This window comes from Nansenia antarctica (genome assembly GCF_963989245.1).
Source record: "Nansenia antarctica genome assembly, chromosome: 4".
Lineage (NCBI taxonomy): Eukaryota > Metazoa > Chordata > Actinopteri > Argentiniformes > Microstomatidae > Nansenia > Nansenia antarctica.
Genome location: NC_137689.1, coordinates 63,242,632 through 63,258,915, shown reverse-complemented (window position 1 = coordinate 63,258,915; position 16,284 = coordinate 63,242,632). Strand labels below are relative to the sequence as shown.

The window sequence follows — 16,284 nt, the reverse complement described above, 5'->3', positions numbered from 1 at the left end:
TCGATTTATTTATTTTGATTATGTTTTAACTGATAATAATAGATTATATTTCAATTCTATCATTGTTTGGGTTAGGGCCATGTTTGTGATATCTCTGCTTTACCATGCTTTATGAAGTCAAATGAACAGAAAAACAGAGACAGTTAATTCAGAAATGTATAATTTCATTTACTATTGTTTTGCATACATTCACATTGTAATTCTCATCAGTCAATACTTTATATTAAACAAGAATGTTTTAATGTACATCCGGTCAGATGGATCTTTGTTATTTGAATTCTACATTATTTACCATGTAATGAGAGAGATGGAAGACCAGATCAGACTTAAAAAAAAACACATGTACATTGATACATGCCTTGATACATGTATCAAGCAATTGATTAAAATGCATACATTTATGATTTTTTTGGGGAAATGTAGTCATAGTCATCATACAATGTATTGTATATTGTATTTAAAACATAATTTAAACATATAGTCTAAAAACAACAAAATCTCAGATGACCTGCATTTGAACAAATGGCATTCAAAACTATTTATTTATTTCCTAACACTGTTTCAATCCAATACTTCTACAGCATTACATTTACGATATGATCCATCTCTATACTGACCAGAACAGCCTTTACAATGAGCCACCTCAGTGAGCCAATCCCAGCGGTTCAGACCCATACTGGACCTATCAGACAACACCACCAGCCGCCCCAACCCAGCCCCCACCAGGGCAGACAGGAGGATCAGATGGTAGGTGTCAGGTGACAGGAAGTGATGGTCTGATCATTGTGATATGTCATAATAGTAATCTCTTAGTCTGAGCTCCACCACTGCGAACCCAGGCCTCTCATCCGCCCTGCAAGAGATTACATTACAACATTAAAAATACTACAGTCATACTGCTATTACCATAGGCAGTCCAACAGACTCTAAATATAGAATCTGCAGCCACAGATACTATAATCAACAAGCATGAAGCAATGGACACTATCACTTTTTTTCAGATGTAATTGCCAAATGTAAATGTGTCTGAATGTTATGGCTATGTACAGCATGGCAGGCTGGTGGAGGCAGACATCGGAGGACAGGCTCATTCTAACGCATGGAATGGATACTGTTTGTCATTCCATTCAATTACAATGAGCCCATTTTTGCCTTCGCCAGCCTGTCCTGATGGACTGAAGTTTACTGATTACTGAAGTTTCTTGAGAAGTTCTACACAAAGAAAATGCACCATCATGATTAGCCCCACTCACTTGTACATCCAGCACTTCTTCATGAGTTCGTACATCTCGCTGGGGCAGTTGGCGGGAGCGGCCATGCGCTCCCCATTCCCGATCATTAGGATAACCTCATTTCCTTTCATGCCCTGCAGACACAGAGGGAGTGACACACGGCTCAGTGCCCTGGAGCACGCTGATGATGTCATACGTCAGATGGACAGCGGCCTTTTGACTGTTGTTACTCAATATCGGAGGACACTCAGATTCAACATGAGCATTCTTACTGATGTTTGTCATGATTCTTAATGTGTTATGAAGTCTATCTCTCTCTCTCTCTCTCTCTCCCGATCCCTCTCTCTCTTCCTATCCCTCACTCCCGCCCCCCCTCCCTCCCTCTGTCCCCCCTCCCCCCCAAACCCTCCCTCCCTCTGTCCCCCATCCCCCCCAAACCCTCCCTCCCTCCCTCCCTCCTGTTACCTTGTATGGTTTCAGTCCTACTGAGAAGGCCTCCCACATCAGGACTCCGAAGCTCCAGACGTCACTCTTACTGGAGAACTTGAGGTAGGCCATACACTCTGGAGCATACCACTTCACTGGCCACTTCCCAGGGGTGTCAGTCTACACACAGGATACACAATGTATATACAGTACTTCCCATGTCCGTTAAGCCTACAGACGGGCAACACAATGACTGGGTTAACACATCGTACACTCTTCTCATGGCCCTCTCTCTTCTAAAGAAGCATCCTTTCCTTCTCTCCCCCCCCCCCCCCTCTCTCTCTCTCTCTCTCGCTCTCTTCTAAAGCAGATTCTCATCCTTCTCTCTCTCTTCTAAAGCAGATTCCTCTCAATCTCAATCTTAGAAGGGAGAGAGAGAGAGATGGAGAGGAACATGCTTTAGAAGAGAGAGAGAAAGAGAGGAGAGGAGAGAAGAGGAGAGGAAGCCACCTTAGACCATTGCATCCAATGCTTGCTGTCGTTTTCTTTCTTTCTTGAGCCTACACCAAACATTATTCAACACTGCCATCTAGCGGCAGACCAAGGCCAGGTCTCTCTTGAACAGCGATATCAGGGGGAGAATTTAGAGGCCAGCCAGGGGGGAATTCCATCAATGTCGCTAAAGGAAAATCTGAGCATATTTTTTATAAATCTTGTGAGACATCAAATGAAGCCTGGGTTTTCCTTTAGCAATGTTGATGGAATACCCCCTTATTATACCTCCCTGGTACCTTATAATTGTTCTGCATAATGTTATAAACATTGATGCAAAACCACCACCGACAACAACAACAACATTCAAGCCTATGGGTACCTTATAGGATTTATAAACACTGACACAGTCCAGTAACAATCATCAACAACAACAACAACAACAACAACAACATTCAAGCCTATGGGTACCTTATAGTAGTCGTTCTCCGTGAGGGCCTTGGACAGGCCAAAGTCGCTGATCTTGGCATAGTGCTGAGTGACCAGGAGCACGTTCCTCGCCGCCAGGTCTCTGTGGACAAACTTGTGTTCCTCCAGGTACTTCATCCCCATGGCAACCTGGTGGACCAGCTCTGTGATGTTCTTAGTGGAGATCTGCCTGGGGAGGGAGGGAGGGAGGGATGGAGGAAGAGAGGGAGGGAGGGGTGATGACTGTTATTATAACATACTCAGTGTAATGTAAAACAGTAACTATCACTACTAAACACTACAGTGCTACTTTTTTTACACACTACTTTTGTCTTCTTTAGGCTCTACACTCCAAAAGTTTGGATTTTAAATCAAACAATTATTAGTTATGCAGGGCACTGTAAGGGGGGGGGGGGGGGTATCCTCTGTACTAGGGTTAAGGGACGTACTTGTGTCTCTGTAGGTACTTGTTGAGGGGACCCAGGTCGGCCAGCTCCATCACCAGCATCAAACTCTCCGCCTCACAGATCCCAATCATGCGTATGATGTAGGGGTTGTCCAGCTGCTGCATGACGTGAGCTTCTCTCAGCATCTCCTCTCTTACCGCCGGGTTGTTGTCATTATTCTTCAGGATCTTCACCGCTACAGGCTTCTCTGTCCTGGGAGGAGGAGAGACAGGACAGGACAGGACAGGTCAGGAGAGGACAGGACAGGTCAGGTCAGGAGAGGACAGTGTAAACAGAAGAGAACAGGACAGGATAGGATAGATCAGGGGCCTCATTTATAGAAAGTACTTAGATCACATTTTGATCTTACCCGTGTCGTACGTAGAAAACCACGTCAACGTAGTGATTTATACAATTTCAACGTGAGTCAATTTGACCGTGGAAACGGTATGGGAGTGAGCAGCCATATTTTCAATGTCACCTGATGTATGGGTCTGAATAAGACCATTATATTATTACAGTATAAGCATTTGCCTGCTTAGTTGTCATCAGCACTGAAGTTGAGGGGGGATGGCATCCCCCCTGAAATAAAAACGGTCAAAATCATCCCCCTTCTAAAACTGCCACCCCCCCCTTTCCATCCCTTATGTAATTTTATCAATGAACGTGGTATTACTGCTATTTCAGCATTTAGTTTTGCGCATATTGAGTAAAATACTGTGGGCGAGGGGGCACGCACACATGCAATAACATTTTTACCAAGTCACTGACACTGAAGTCACTGACGCTGTGGGGATGCAAAAATTGTCCTCATATGATAAAATCCACCATCCCCACTGATTTTCTTTTACAACTTGAGTACTGGTTGTCATGATCAAAGTTCAAACATTACAAATGCAACTTACCGAGATGCCACCCTTCTCTGCCCTCTCCCGCTCACTTGGCTTAATTCAGCCGCTATAATTGAGCCGCTATCACAGGGCGTAAATACAAAGTTCACTCTCAAGTATATTTGGTATTTATAGACTTTAGTACGTACGCAATTTTAAACGATCGCAGCCCGTTTTATAAATAATGCTTACGTCCGTTTAGAAAAATGTGCTTACGTGCAAGTCAAAGATGACGTTCAAGTACTTTTTTATAAATGAGGCCCCTGGACAGGACACTTCAGGACAGAAGTCAGGCCAGGACAGGACAGGAGAGGTCAGGTCAGGTCAAGTGAGGTCAGGATAGGACAGGACAGGACAGGAGAGGTCAGGTCAGGTCAAGTGAGGTCAGGATAGGACAGGACAGGACAGGTCAGGTCAGGTCAAGTGAGGTCAGGAAAGGAAAGGACAGGACAGATCAGGACAGGAGAGACAGGACAGGTCAGGAGAGGACATGACAGGACAGGCCAAGTCAGATTAGTTCAAGTGAGGTCAGGACAGCAGAGGACAGGACAGGTCAGGACAGGTCAGGTCAGTGCAAGTGAGGTCAGGTCAGATCAGGACAGGACAGGACAGGACAGGACAGGACAGGACAGGACAGGACAGGACAGGACAGGACAGGACAGGACAGGTCAGGACAGGACAGGACAGGACAGGACAGGACAGGACAGGACAGGACAGGACAGGACAGGACAGGACAGGACAGGACAGGACAGGTCAGGTCAGGACAGAACAGGACAGGACAGGTCAGGCCAGGACAGAACAGAACAGAACAGGACAGGACAGGACAGGTCAGGTCAGGTCAGGTCAGGTCAGGACAGGACAGGACATAACAGAAGAGACACCAGCTCAATACAACTGCTCATTTAAGCTCAGATCTAGGGATGGGAATCGAGAACTGGGAACTCGAGAACCTGTAACAAATTGTTCGATGCATTGGAATCATATGTCTCAGAGGTTATCGATTCCTCTTATCGATGCCGGCATATTTTACGCATGCGCTGACAGTTGTCCGAGCGTCTGAACATTCCAATCTAAAAATGTTGGAGCAAGTCGTTGCAAAATGTTGGTTGCGGCGTGATTGGTACTAGAGAGTATTATTCAGCACGCATCTACGTGTAACATAACAGGTAATAATCATGTTTTACATGGGATGAATTAACGTTCATCCACCAGCGGAATTATGGTAATGGCATCGTTGGTGTCTGCCATGTTTATAGGTGGCTTTAGTTCAACGAGCTAACAAGGTCCTCAGTCAAACAGACAACCTGGGTTTAGCTCCTGGTTCATCACATTGGAGCTATCATGTGTACAAAAGACATTAAACCATAATTCACACTACTGATCCGAGCTGAGCTGAGCTGTACTGGGCTGGCCTGGTTCTCATCTGAAAATATCCGAGGCAGCACAGTATAGTTGGGGTCAGCCATGTAGTGTGTTAAGTCACTCAAAGGTTACTACAATGTTTGTGTGCTGGTAAGAGGTTACAGTCCGTACTTCCTCATCTTGTAGATGCCCTTCATGACGGTACCAAAGTTTCCAGATCCCAGCTCCCCGTCCTCCAGGTAGAGCTGTTTACGGTCGACCACCGAGGTCCGCAGCTCATCTGGGTCAGCATATGGACTCTCGTACACCCCTGTGTCCATAGGCATTCCCTCTGTTGGAGACGGCAGCAGTACTGTATGTGAGGCAACCACCACAAAGTAAGACTTTCCAAGGTTGATGCTAGTCACAACCACAGTGCCCGAAAAAAGAATACATGTTTGTATACATCATGCATCGCATCGTACAACTGAATGGGGCTCAGTGAGTGGTAAGTAAGTCCCAGACAAAGTCAGGATGTTGTTTTTCTTTCAGAGGGTGGACACTCACCTTTGTTGTCTAAGACATTTGGGCCCCTAGTTTCATACGGGTTGAGATTGTCTGTGGTTTTGTTAGGAGAGCCCCGGTTCTGGCAGGAATCCAATACGAGAGAGAGGTTACAGGTGAAATATGAGGAATGACATTTACTACTGTCATAATTCACTCAGAAAGAGCAGTCAGGATGTAACCTTAAATTGTTTAATTGAATGATTGATTGATTCGTGAGACAGACACGCATGATGCAACATCTCTGGCTCTCTTTCAATATCCACACAAGCATACTACTGAGAAGGAATAACTGATTGGCCAAGCATTCTACTGTGGAGGACATAGTACTATAAGTGGGGTTATTTGGAACACATCAGGGAAGGCTGGTGGAGGTAGAAGGAGGACGGGCTCATTAGTATGGTGTCAAACACACATACCATTCCTCATCCCATTCCATGCATTACAACGAGCGGTCCTCCGATTTGTACCTCCACCAGCCTCCACTGGAACACACAGCCTCTGTCTCCTTCATGGGCACCCTTATTTGAATGATTCAAACACACACACACTGTTGATTGGTCAAAAGGTGAGATCTTACAGGGGAAGTTCATGTTGACGTCATAATTTAGTATGCTTCCAACCTTAAGAATACTTCATGTGACACATCCAGCATTTCTTCAAATCTACGCCATATAACATGAGATAATGATGTCAACAGGTAATACAGGTTATAAAAGGGTAGTTCCCCTGAGACTACCATGAATATATTTAAATTTGAGACGCCAAATCAAGTTATTTTTCTTTTAGTTTGAAATCTCAGACACTGTACATTTCATACACTGGGGAGAGATGTTTCTCCTGACGGCATCAACAGCTCAGTTAATGTGTAGTGAATATGGAGAAATGCCTGATACTGTATAGGCTACACATGATTTCTGCCTCATGTGAGGAAGTTTTCTTAAGGTACAGCAAATAACATTATGATATAGAGTCGAAAAACATGCTATGAACTCATTTGGAAACATTTCAATAACATTCACTTTCCCCAATGATGTCATTGTAAAACATGGGTGACCATGAAAAAAGGAGAGGAGGTTGTGTATCAACACATGAAAACAATAACTGGGTTGCACCAACATGGATTAAATATATCCTGGTTTAAACGTAATCTAGGGCTAGTAAATCTAGGTTTGAACTGGTTTATAAATTAAACTAAGCCAATGGAAGAGTTTGAGGCAGTAATTGAGGACACGCAAACTGACAGCAGTACACTGAACAAGTGACAACGGACCTACGGTAAAAAAAACAAAAAAACATTGATATGATCCCACAGCAGATTTCGCCCGTCCCCAATCCCTACGCCGATAACGACGTACTGGATAAAATTATACGTTCACCACAGAAGCTTTAGGTAAGCTTGCTTTATTGTTATTTATTGTAGTATACCTCTCAGATGTTTATATTATGGAATAGTAGCCTGGAACTATTAAATCGGTTGTTTCCTATGTCACTGTACCTCAAAACAATCAGAGTATAGGTGTGGTCACAGCTGTAAGTAGCCATAATGGGTTTGTATGTCTTCTATGTTTTTAGTTTTGATACATATGACAGACTCTTTTGTAAATCTATACCGCCGGGAAAACTCACTATTGTTATCAAATTCATTTGGGTTTAACCTGTCTCGAACTTTCCTGCGAAAACTCTTTCCTCTATTCCCATCCAGCGAAGATATATAGCCATGTTGTCAATCAAACTGACATCTTCTTCTTCTTCTTCCTAGGCCCTTGACTCCCAGTGGAGCATAGGCCATACGGTGGAGTTAAGGAGTTAAGAGAGAGTGGGAATAAAACTGAAATAGACCTAACATAAACCTCCTCCAGGGGTTGTTTAAATATAAATGCTAATCCATCTTTAGACTAGGTTTAAAATGACTGGTGAAACTGTTTTTAATTTGCTTTAAGTGGAAATTAAACTGATTGTCAAACATTTAGATTTAGCTAGGATTAATTGTAAACTAAATTTAAACTAGGTATAAAGTTTGGTGCAACAGGATTAGTAGATACACCTCGATTTAATCCAGTTTAAAAATTAAACCATGTTGATGCAACCCGGATTAACAGAACGATTAATTCAGGCAGAGGGTAGACAAAAAAAACAATTGCATAGGTCAGGGTCCTTATACTCATGCATTTGAAGTAGGAGTAGGAACATAGACATCCACAGCTACAGGTTTATCCATGAGCCTGAATCTCAGAGTGGGCTGAATTCAGACATGAAAGACCCACTGCTAGTTGAGTTCTTGTTCAACCCCTGCTTTAAGGCTTCCTAAATTAGTATAGTTCCCTTCCCCTAACGCTTGCTTTAAGGCTTCCTAAGTTAATATAGTTCCTGTCCCTAACCCCTGCTTTAAGGCAGGCTAAGCTGGTTTAGTTCCTGTCCCCAACCCCTTCTTTAAGGTGGGCTAATAACTTAGTTTAGTTCTTGCTCTAAAGCATGCTCAGCTAGTTTGGTTAATGTCCCTAACCCCTGCTTTAAGGCATGCTAAGCTAGTTTAGTTCATGTCCCTAACCCCTGCTTTAAGGCATGCTAAGCTAGTTTAGTTCATGTCCCTAACCCCTTCTTTAAAGCAAGTTAAACTAAGTTAAGTTAGTTTAGTTCATGTCCCTAACCCCTGCTTTAAGGCATGCTAAGCTAGTTTAGTTCATGTCCCTAACCCCTGCTTTAAAGCAAGTTAAACTAAGTTAAGTTAGTTTAGTTCATGTCCCTAACCCCTGCTTTAAGGCAAGCTAGGCTAGTTTAGTTCCTGACCCTAACCACTGCTTTCAGGCCTCCTAAGATAACTTAGTTCATCCAATTGTCCAATGTCCCATATGGCTGAATGTTTAACTTGCCTTAAAACATAGTTAGTCACTCCTAATCAACTAATTAGATGATTCAAGTTCTGATGCTCATGATCTGACCTCTAAAAATGTGAGGGGGGAATGGAGGCAAGGATTAAAGTACAGGTGAGTGTTAAAGGTTAGTGCGTAGCAAACCACACTTAAGGAAAATCACACTTTGGAGTGTTAGGGTGCAGAGGTGTCTGGGGGGGTACACACACTGCCTAGGGTACTGTACCACTGAGGGAGGGGGGGTGAAAGAAGGGTTGTTGAGGTGATGTAGTGCACCTTTTTGCTGCCAGGTATGGGTAAGGAGTAGGATTTGATTCTGGAGAGAATTCCACCTACTGCCCCTTTCTAGAAACCACAATTACAGACAGGTGAATTAATGTTAGGGGGAATAGTCAAGTATTTTGTTTTCTTAAGTAGTAGTTAGGGGGTTAAATCACAATGTCAGTGTCAGTGATATTAGGAGACTACAAACATAGAGTAGCTGGAATATAATCGAATCCACATTTGTGGGAAACCTTAACTGTAGAAAAAATAGCATTGTAACTATCACTTTATTTAATAAAGCAACATTTCAAGTAATACTGTAATTTCTGCAAAGACTGGGTGAGACTAAAGACAGCTCAGATGCAGGGGGAGCATCATGCAATAAAGAGACATGGATTGACTTTACCCAGCTTTGAACCCAGCTAGGGGTTTTTATCCCAGGTCTGGACTGTGAACAACATGGTAACAATGTACTGTCAGGCTGTTCTAACAGGGAAATGAACAACTATTTTTGTGGGAATAGGTACCACAATTGACAAACATCAAAACATCAAACATCAAAACACAACGTATCGACAATGAGCAATCAAAAAGATTAATATCAGTGGACGATAACACTTCCTGGAAAGAAAAAGGTGGGGAAACCCGTCCCAGTCCTGACCAAAACATATATTAAATGATAAGTCAGTATTGTATGTCATCACTGGATCAGCTAGCCTGTGCTTGTCTGATAACAGTGAAAACAGAGCAATAAAACACTGAGGCAATATAATGTATTATTGGAACACTAGACAGAACAATCTAATATGTCATACTGTATCTATAATGAGCTCTTGGTTCTAGAGAACAAGGAAGGAAGTCAGTGAGAATGTAGCAGTGACAGTAATATCTGTTGTGTTGACGTTTTTGGTTATTGCTCTTTCGTTTATGCTATTATCAACGGGTAAACACTGTTTACAATGTGTGTGTGTGTGTGTGTGTGTACTATCAGTATGTTGTTATCATAAACTAAACTAATGAACCAGGTTGCCATCACTGCTGTCCTGTGTCATCAAGTGTGTTTTTTGTTTATCTTAACACCGACAACTTACAGGAAATAGTAATTTAGTCATTGTGCTACAAATTAATGAAAAGTAAACACACACACACACAAAATACCAAAATATGTACAGTACACATAATTGAAGTGGATAAGACTTACCGGGTGATCTTGTGGTAGGGGGGGTCGTCCTATATTGCCTGCACAACAACAAGAATCAAACATGCTAACTTTCCCTGGATTGTCAAAATGCATCTTTACAGAATGTGTCTGTCTTCCTGTCTATGTGTCTTTATCTACCTATCAGGCCCTTTCTTTGTCAGTGTGAATATAGCTATAGCAGTGTGTGTGTGTGTGTGTGTGTGTGTGTGTGTGTGTGTGTGTGTGTGTGTGTGTGTGTGTGTGTGTGTGTGTGTGTGTGTGTGTGTGTGTGTGTGTGTGTGTGTGTGTGTGTGTGTGTGTGTGTGTGTGTGTGTGTGTGTGTGTGTGTGTGCGTGCGTGCGTGCGTGTGTGTGTGTGTGTGTGTGCGTGTGTGTGTGAGTGTGTGTGTGTGTGCGTGCATGCGTGTGTGTGTAGTGTGTATGTGCGTGCGTGCGTGCGTGCGTGCGTGTGTAGTGTGTGTGTGTGTGTGTGTGTGTGTGTCGTTACCGGCTCCCTCAGGTCGTGAACAGGGATCAGTCAGCACACGCAGCAGTCCATCAGGTTTATAGGAGTAGTGCTCGACCAGCTAGGAGAGAGAGACCAAAAAGACAGAGAGACAGAGAGAGAGAGAGAGAGAGAGAGAGAGAGAGAGAGAGAGAGAGAGAGAGAGAGAGAGAGAGAGAGAGAGAGAGAGAGAGAGAGAGAAGACAGAGAGAGACTGTTTCTTATGGGTCATCAACATGGAAATTAAAATGAAATGTCCACTGAACATGTGCAGGTGGACTTTATGAATCAGTGTCTGACTTGTACATAACACAGTTCAATGTTCTATTACAGTGACATGGTAATGAATGAACCATATCATACATAGCACCATACATACAAGAGTGACACATCTGCTATGTGCAGTGATGTCTATTATCTACTACTGTACCTGCCAGAGCGTGTCAAACTTCTTCCCATCTGGGATGGAGAGCTTGCCGGCCCTATCTTTGTCTATGATGTAGTGCAGCACCTTTCCTCCGTGGAGGAAAGAGAGGGCGAAGGAGTCATTGCGGTGGTCCCTCTGTCTGATCCTGGGGAGGGAAGGAGAGAGAGAGAGAGAGAGAGAGAGAGAGAGAGAGAGAGAGAGAGAGAGAGAGAGAGAGAGAGAGAGAGAGAGATTATTCAGTTGGGTAGGCCCAATAGACTATCAATTGCAACTCTTTTGACATAATTGAAATCATTTGCTATATCGACAACATTCGATTCTCAATTCACACCAGCGAATATCGCATCGCAATGCACACGGCGTGCGATGCGATATTGTCGCACGACAACATTCGATTCTCCATTCACACCCACACACTTCGGTGGTGTGAATTGAGAATCGAATGTTGTCGTGCGACAAAATCGCACGCCGTGTGCATTGGGCTTAAGAGGAGGAAGAAACAGAGCTCTGTAGGTGCTGGAACTACAGTGTGTCTGTCTTCCTGGATCCCATGTATAAGTACCACTAGATGGCACTAAAGACACTCCAATCACATGAACAGGCAGTCTTGTATGTAGCTGAGTTAGCCTGTTAATATGGCTGATAATAGCTATAACAAATAAAAAGGAATCCTGACACTAAATGTTATTTGAAAAGAGGTAGTAAGGTATTCAATGATAAGGAAACTGTAATCTTTTTCCTCAAAGAGTCTGAGGTGCTGTCGACTGGTGAATCTCACTTCTCTAGTGGAGATATACCAGCACAAGGTTTCAATTCATGATGTCAGTACAAAAAGCATAATTGAAAAACCTTCAGTGAAAAAAAGGCAATTTCCAAAGCATAACTTGAATTCAATTCAAATTCATGGACTACATGGACTGAAGTGAAAGTCATTATTCTTTAATTTTGGCAATTGTTTTTCAAACAGCCCCTCTCTCCTTCTCTAGCCTCTCTGGTCACTCCAGGAAGTTGTCTACAAACTGTCACAGAGGAAACCACAGGCAGTGTCTTCAGTTCAGAGGCCTGGTTTTCTCTTCTTCATTCTCTTTCTTTATATCTCTTTCTTTCTCACACTTTACAGCTTGCCTAGACCACCAGTGTGTGTGTGTGTGTGTGTGTGTGTGTGTGTGTGTGTGTGTGTGTGTGTGTGTGTGTGTCTCTTTCTCTCTTATGTCGGTCGGAAGGAAAATAAAAACGTTATCATCATACTACTGGTACAGTGTTTGATGTTTCCTCATGTATGTTTCTCAGGGTTTCCAAGGACATCCAGGTTGATACAGCAAACAGTGGTGAGAAGAACAAAACACAGAATACACTACAGCATGATTGCTATTGCTAGATTTAAAAAAGAAAAGAAAAAAAAATGTGTAAACCGTCCAAAAATGCATTGCATATCATGGAAATGCTAGACGCAGTATTCAAAACTCGCAATGGTTTACTTGTCATTGCGTCTATTGGAAACATTACAGTAAAGATGTCAGACTTTGCCCCAATTGTACACATTTTTGGAGATAAAAATGTAATTAAATTGGGTATACGTAGGGAAGGTAGGTTATGTTGGACATTGAACAACTGGTAGAAAAGTATGGCGTGTTCAGGCGTTCCTTACAGGAATTTTCCGTTGGTGCGGGATCCGTTCTGTAGGCGTGGCTCTGAGTCCTCTCGTGTGATGTTCCCATGGAACCAAGGCATCTTCTCATGGGCTGTGGTGGCAATCAGCTTCTCCAGCTGAGGCTTCTGGCTGATGATGGCCTGCTCCAAGGCCGCGCCCTAAACAAACAAACAACAACAACATGACCCCTGAACCCTGACCTCTGGCTGATGATTGCCTGCTCCAGGACTGCGCCCTAAACCAACAACAACAACATGACCTCTGAACCCTGACCTCTGGCTGATAATGGCCTATTCACTATGAACCCTTACCTCTGGCTGATAATGGCCTGTTCACTATGAGGTTTGGACATCAGGCTGTCAATGGGATACTGGACAGAAAAGTCCCTTTAGTCTCTCACCTGTGAAGCAGGGGAGGCTGGTGGAGCCAAAAGGGACGGGCTCATTGTAATGCATGGAATGGAATGAGGAATGGTATCAAACACGTGTGTTTGTTTGCATTACGTTCCATGCATAATAATGAGCCCGTCCTGCTATTTCTACCTCCTCCACCAGTCTATTTGGTCAACAGTCACTTCTTTCATACAGTTCATTCATTTTCACAGGTACCATACAACAGGTTATTTGAATGATTTGAGAATGTACATAGTATAGGCTAGGTGCACGATCTCACTACTTCCTGAAAGGCAACTGGTATGAACATATCCTGTCTCACTCTATTGGTTTAATTGATTAATCAGCTGTGCGGTAAACTGTTGGAACACACAGTGCACAGCTGATTAATCAATTAAACCAATAGAGTGAGACAGGATATGTTCATACCAGTTGCCTTTCAGGAAGTAGTGAGATCGTGCACCTAGCCTATTTGGACTGTTATTAGAGATTAACTACACAGTAATTACACTGGTGTTTGTGTGAGCACGTTTTTGTGTGTGTGTGTGTGTGTGTGTGTGTGTGTGTGTGTGCTTGTGTGTATATAAACCACCATACTAACCCGTAGGTTCCACGTCTGCTTCACATAATCCCTGATCAGCTTCTCCTTCAGGTCCTCGAACTGCCCCACCTTAGGCTGCATGTTCTTGGGCCTGTTGCATGGCTTCTTCAGCAGACACACCAGCCCATCGGACTCCTGGGAGTGGTAATCTATCACATCTGAGGGAGTGCCGTGGCTCTTCCCCCCCACAATGGCGTAGGTACCGTTCAACTCCCTCTCAATGGTGTAGTGGTAACACTGGTGCCTGTACGCCACAGAGAGGGCGTAGCCGCCAAGGTAATTACGGCTCTGTCGGACCAGGAACATGCCGTCGACCATCCCGCCCTGGCTGAGGAAGTCCTCCGCTTCCTCGCGAGTGATATTGCCATAGAAGAAGGGTAATGTGGTGACTTTGTCGGCCATTTTGGTTCCTACTGTAGTTTTGGTTGCACTGGAGATGCCTGGATGAAGCTCAGATAGCTACGACTCTCTTAATGGAGACCTCAACTGTAAGGGAGAGCAGATACAAATAATCATATTACAGTATGTAGGCAAAAGTATTGATAGGAGCAGGGACATGCACAAGGGGGCAAAAGCCCTGCCCCTCTGCCATGCCACTTAGGAAAAGCCCTCCTGAATGGTGTTTCACATCGCATTACCCCAGTTGTTCTCAACCTGCCCTTCCATAAGTCTGTGCACGTCCCAGGATAGGAGAAGCGGTATTAGGATACACTGTCCCAGCAGGGATGAAGGTTCTCTTTGGTCTAGGCCAGGGGCCAGGGGGTTTGCATCTTGGTCTAGTGAGAAAGTTAAAAAGCCTTTCAAACAATAATAACACCATTTTAACGTTGCAATTTAAGAATGCCTTGGTTCCCTTTGTTTGTTTGTTTTTAAATCAAATCAAATTTGTACAACTTTTGTACAACTGAAAGGTTTCAACTAGTGTTCATGTAGTGTCTAACCATCATCTGACTACAGACTCCAAACCTCAGACTCACTGTCTCTGTACGGCCTTGTCAAAACAATGCTTACTTCTACAGAGAACTCAGTTCAATGTGCTGAATAAAGACTTCACAATGTATGTTGCAACACACCCGTATCATGCAACACTTCACTAGTGACAGCTCCAAGCTCAGAGTGGATCTCAGTGAGCCGCAATTAGCTACCGTCCGACAATCACCCGCTTCAATGGACTACAGTGAGCAGACATTTTTGTTTGGGTGTTTCTGCCTGTCTCTTGAGAAACTGAGCTGTAACAGCCTTTAGAGCGCTTATCATACATTACCTCAGTTCAAATGCAATCAAACATTGATCAAATGCAGTGCTGCTTAACCACTAGCAAGGGTTATAGAGCAAGGGATAGTGTTAGTTGAGCAGTTGTTAATTGTTGAACTTGAAACATACTGTATGCAGGGGAGGCTGGTGGAGGTAGGACTCAAACGACGTGCTCATTTTAATGTATGGAATAGAATGAGGAAATGGTATTAAACAGACCATTGCTCATTCATTCTATTCCATTTCTGTACAATGACCTTGTAACTGCATGCAGGCCTCAAATGTTCTGGTGGGTTGAAGTGACTAGGGGGCCATGTGACCCACTCACACTGTTCCATGGTAACTTAGCAACTGGTGACGGAAAGGGAAAGTAGTGACTTGGTCATCACCTGGGGCGACTGGCACAGAATATGTTAATTAGTCTTCTTCTGAGAAAAGTGTCTCAGATGAGAAAAAGTTTGTTGATAGAGTCAGAAGAATATGTTCTTTATCAGAAGAATATGTTAATTAGTAGGCGGGCAGATAAGACCGTCAGTCAACCAGGGGAGATTGGTGGCGGTAGAAATCAGAAGAGGGGCCTTTACAATGAGCATTGCAATGAGCCCATCCTCCAATTTCTGCCTGAACCAGCTTCTCCTACAGTCAACTGTGCTGAGGTGACATCAAGACGTGTCCACATTGTCACCCCTCAGTCCAGGTAGTAGATAACCTCAGTCCCAATGTCTCCAATCACTCCAGGCTTGCTAATAGATATCCTATCACCCCTATCGGAATCCTTAGAGGGTAGAATCCCCAAAAGGAGTTCATAGCAAAGTGTCATCAACTTTTCATGATTCATGTTGAATATCAATATCAGGTGGATGTAATTGTACTGTATTGTATTGTACTGTATTGTGTTGTATTGTATTGTAATGCAATATTCATGCAGGGTTTATCTTAAACAGTACTATTATGTGTAATAAATTGAATTGAATTGAGCAATTTCTTCAACTAAAAAAAAGTACAGAATTTGTAAGTGCTGAGTATACTTTAAATGTTGCAAAATGTATGTCTCGTTGTTTCACTTATGATTGGAGTGGTATGTGGAGTAGGTGGTCAGCCGCATTCAGCTCTTCCCTCTCTGAAGTTCCCTTTAACAAGTCACTGCACTGACAGATAAGAAAACATTATTCTCATGTGCTAAGTGACTTAGAAAGAACTCATTGTTTTAGCATTGACCAATTCAATCAATTACATTTTGAAAATCCTATAACCTCCACCAGCCTCCACCAGCCTCCAC

General features: G+C 43.3%; 1 protein-coding gene across 1 annotated transcript; it reads right to left on the bottom strand.

Annotated features, from left to right (window-relative positions):
* Positions 1-780: 780 nt before the first annotated feature.
* Positions 781-14,153, bottom strand: syk (spleen tyrosine kinase; the record flags this gene model as incomplete). The annotated part of the gene is made up of 10 exons (XM_080528389.1): positions 781-853; positions 1,254-1,366; positions 1,698-1,838; positions 2,622-2,808; positions 3,068-3,277; positions 5,488-5,668; positions 10,684-10,762; positions 11,111-11,252; positions 12,756-12,916; positions 13,752-14,153. The coding sequence occupies 10 exons, from the start codon at positions 14,151-14,153 to the stop codon at positions 781-783; spliced, it is 1,689 nt and encodes a 562-aa protein (XP_080384515.1).
* Between the last annotated feature and the right edge of the window lie 2,131 nt (positions 14,154-16,284).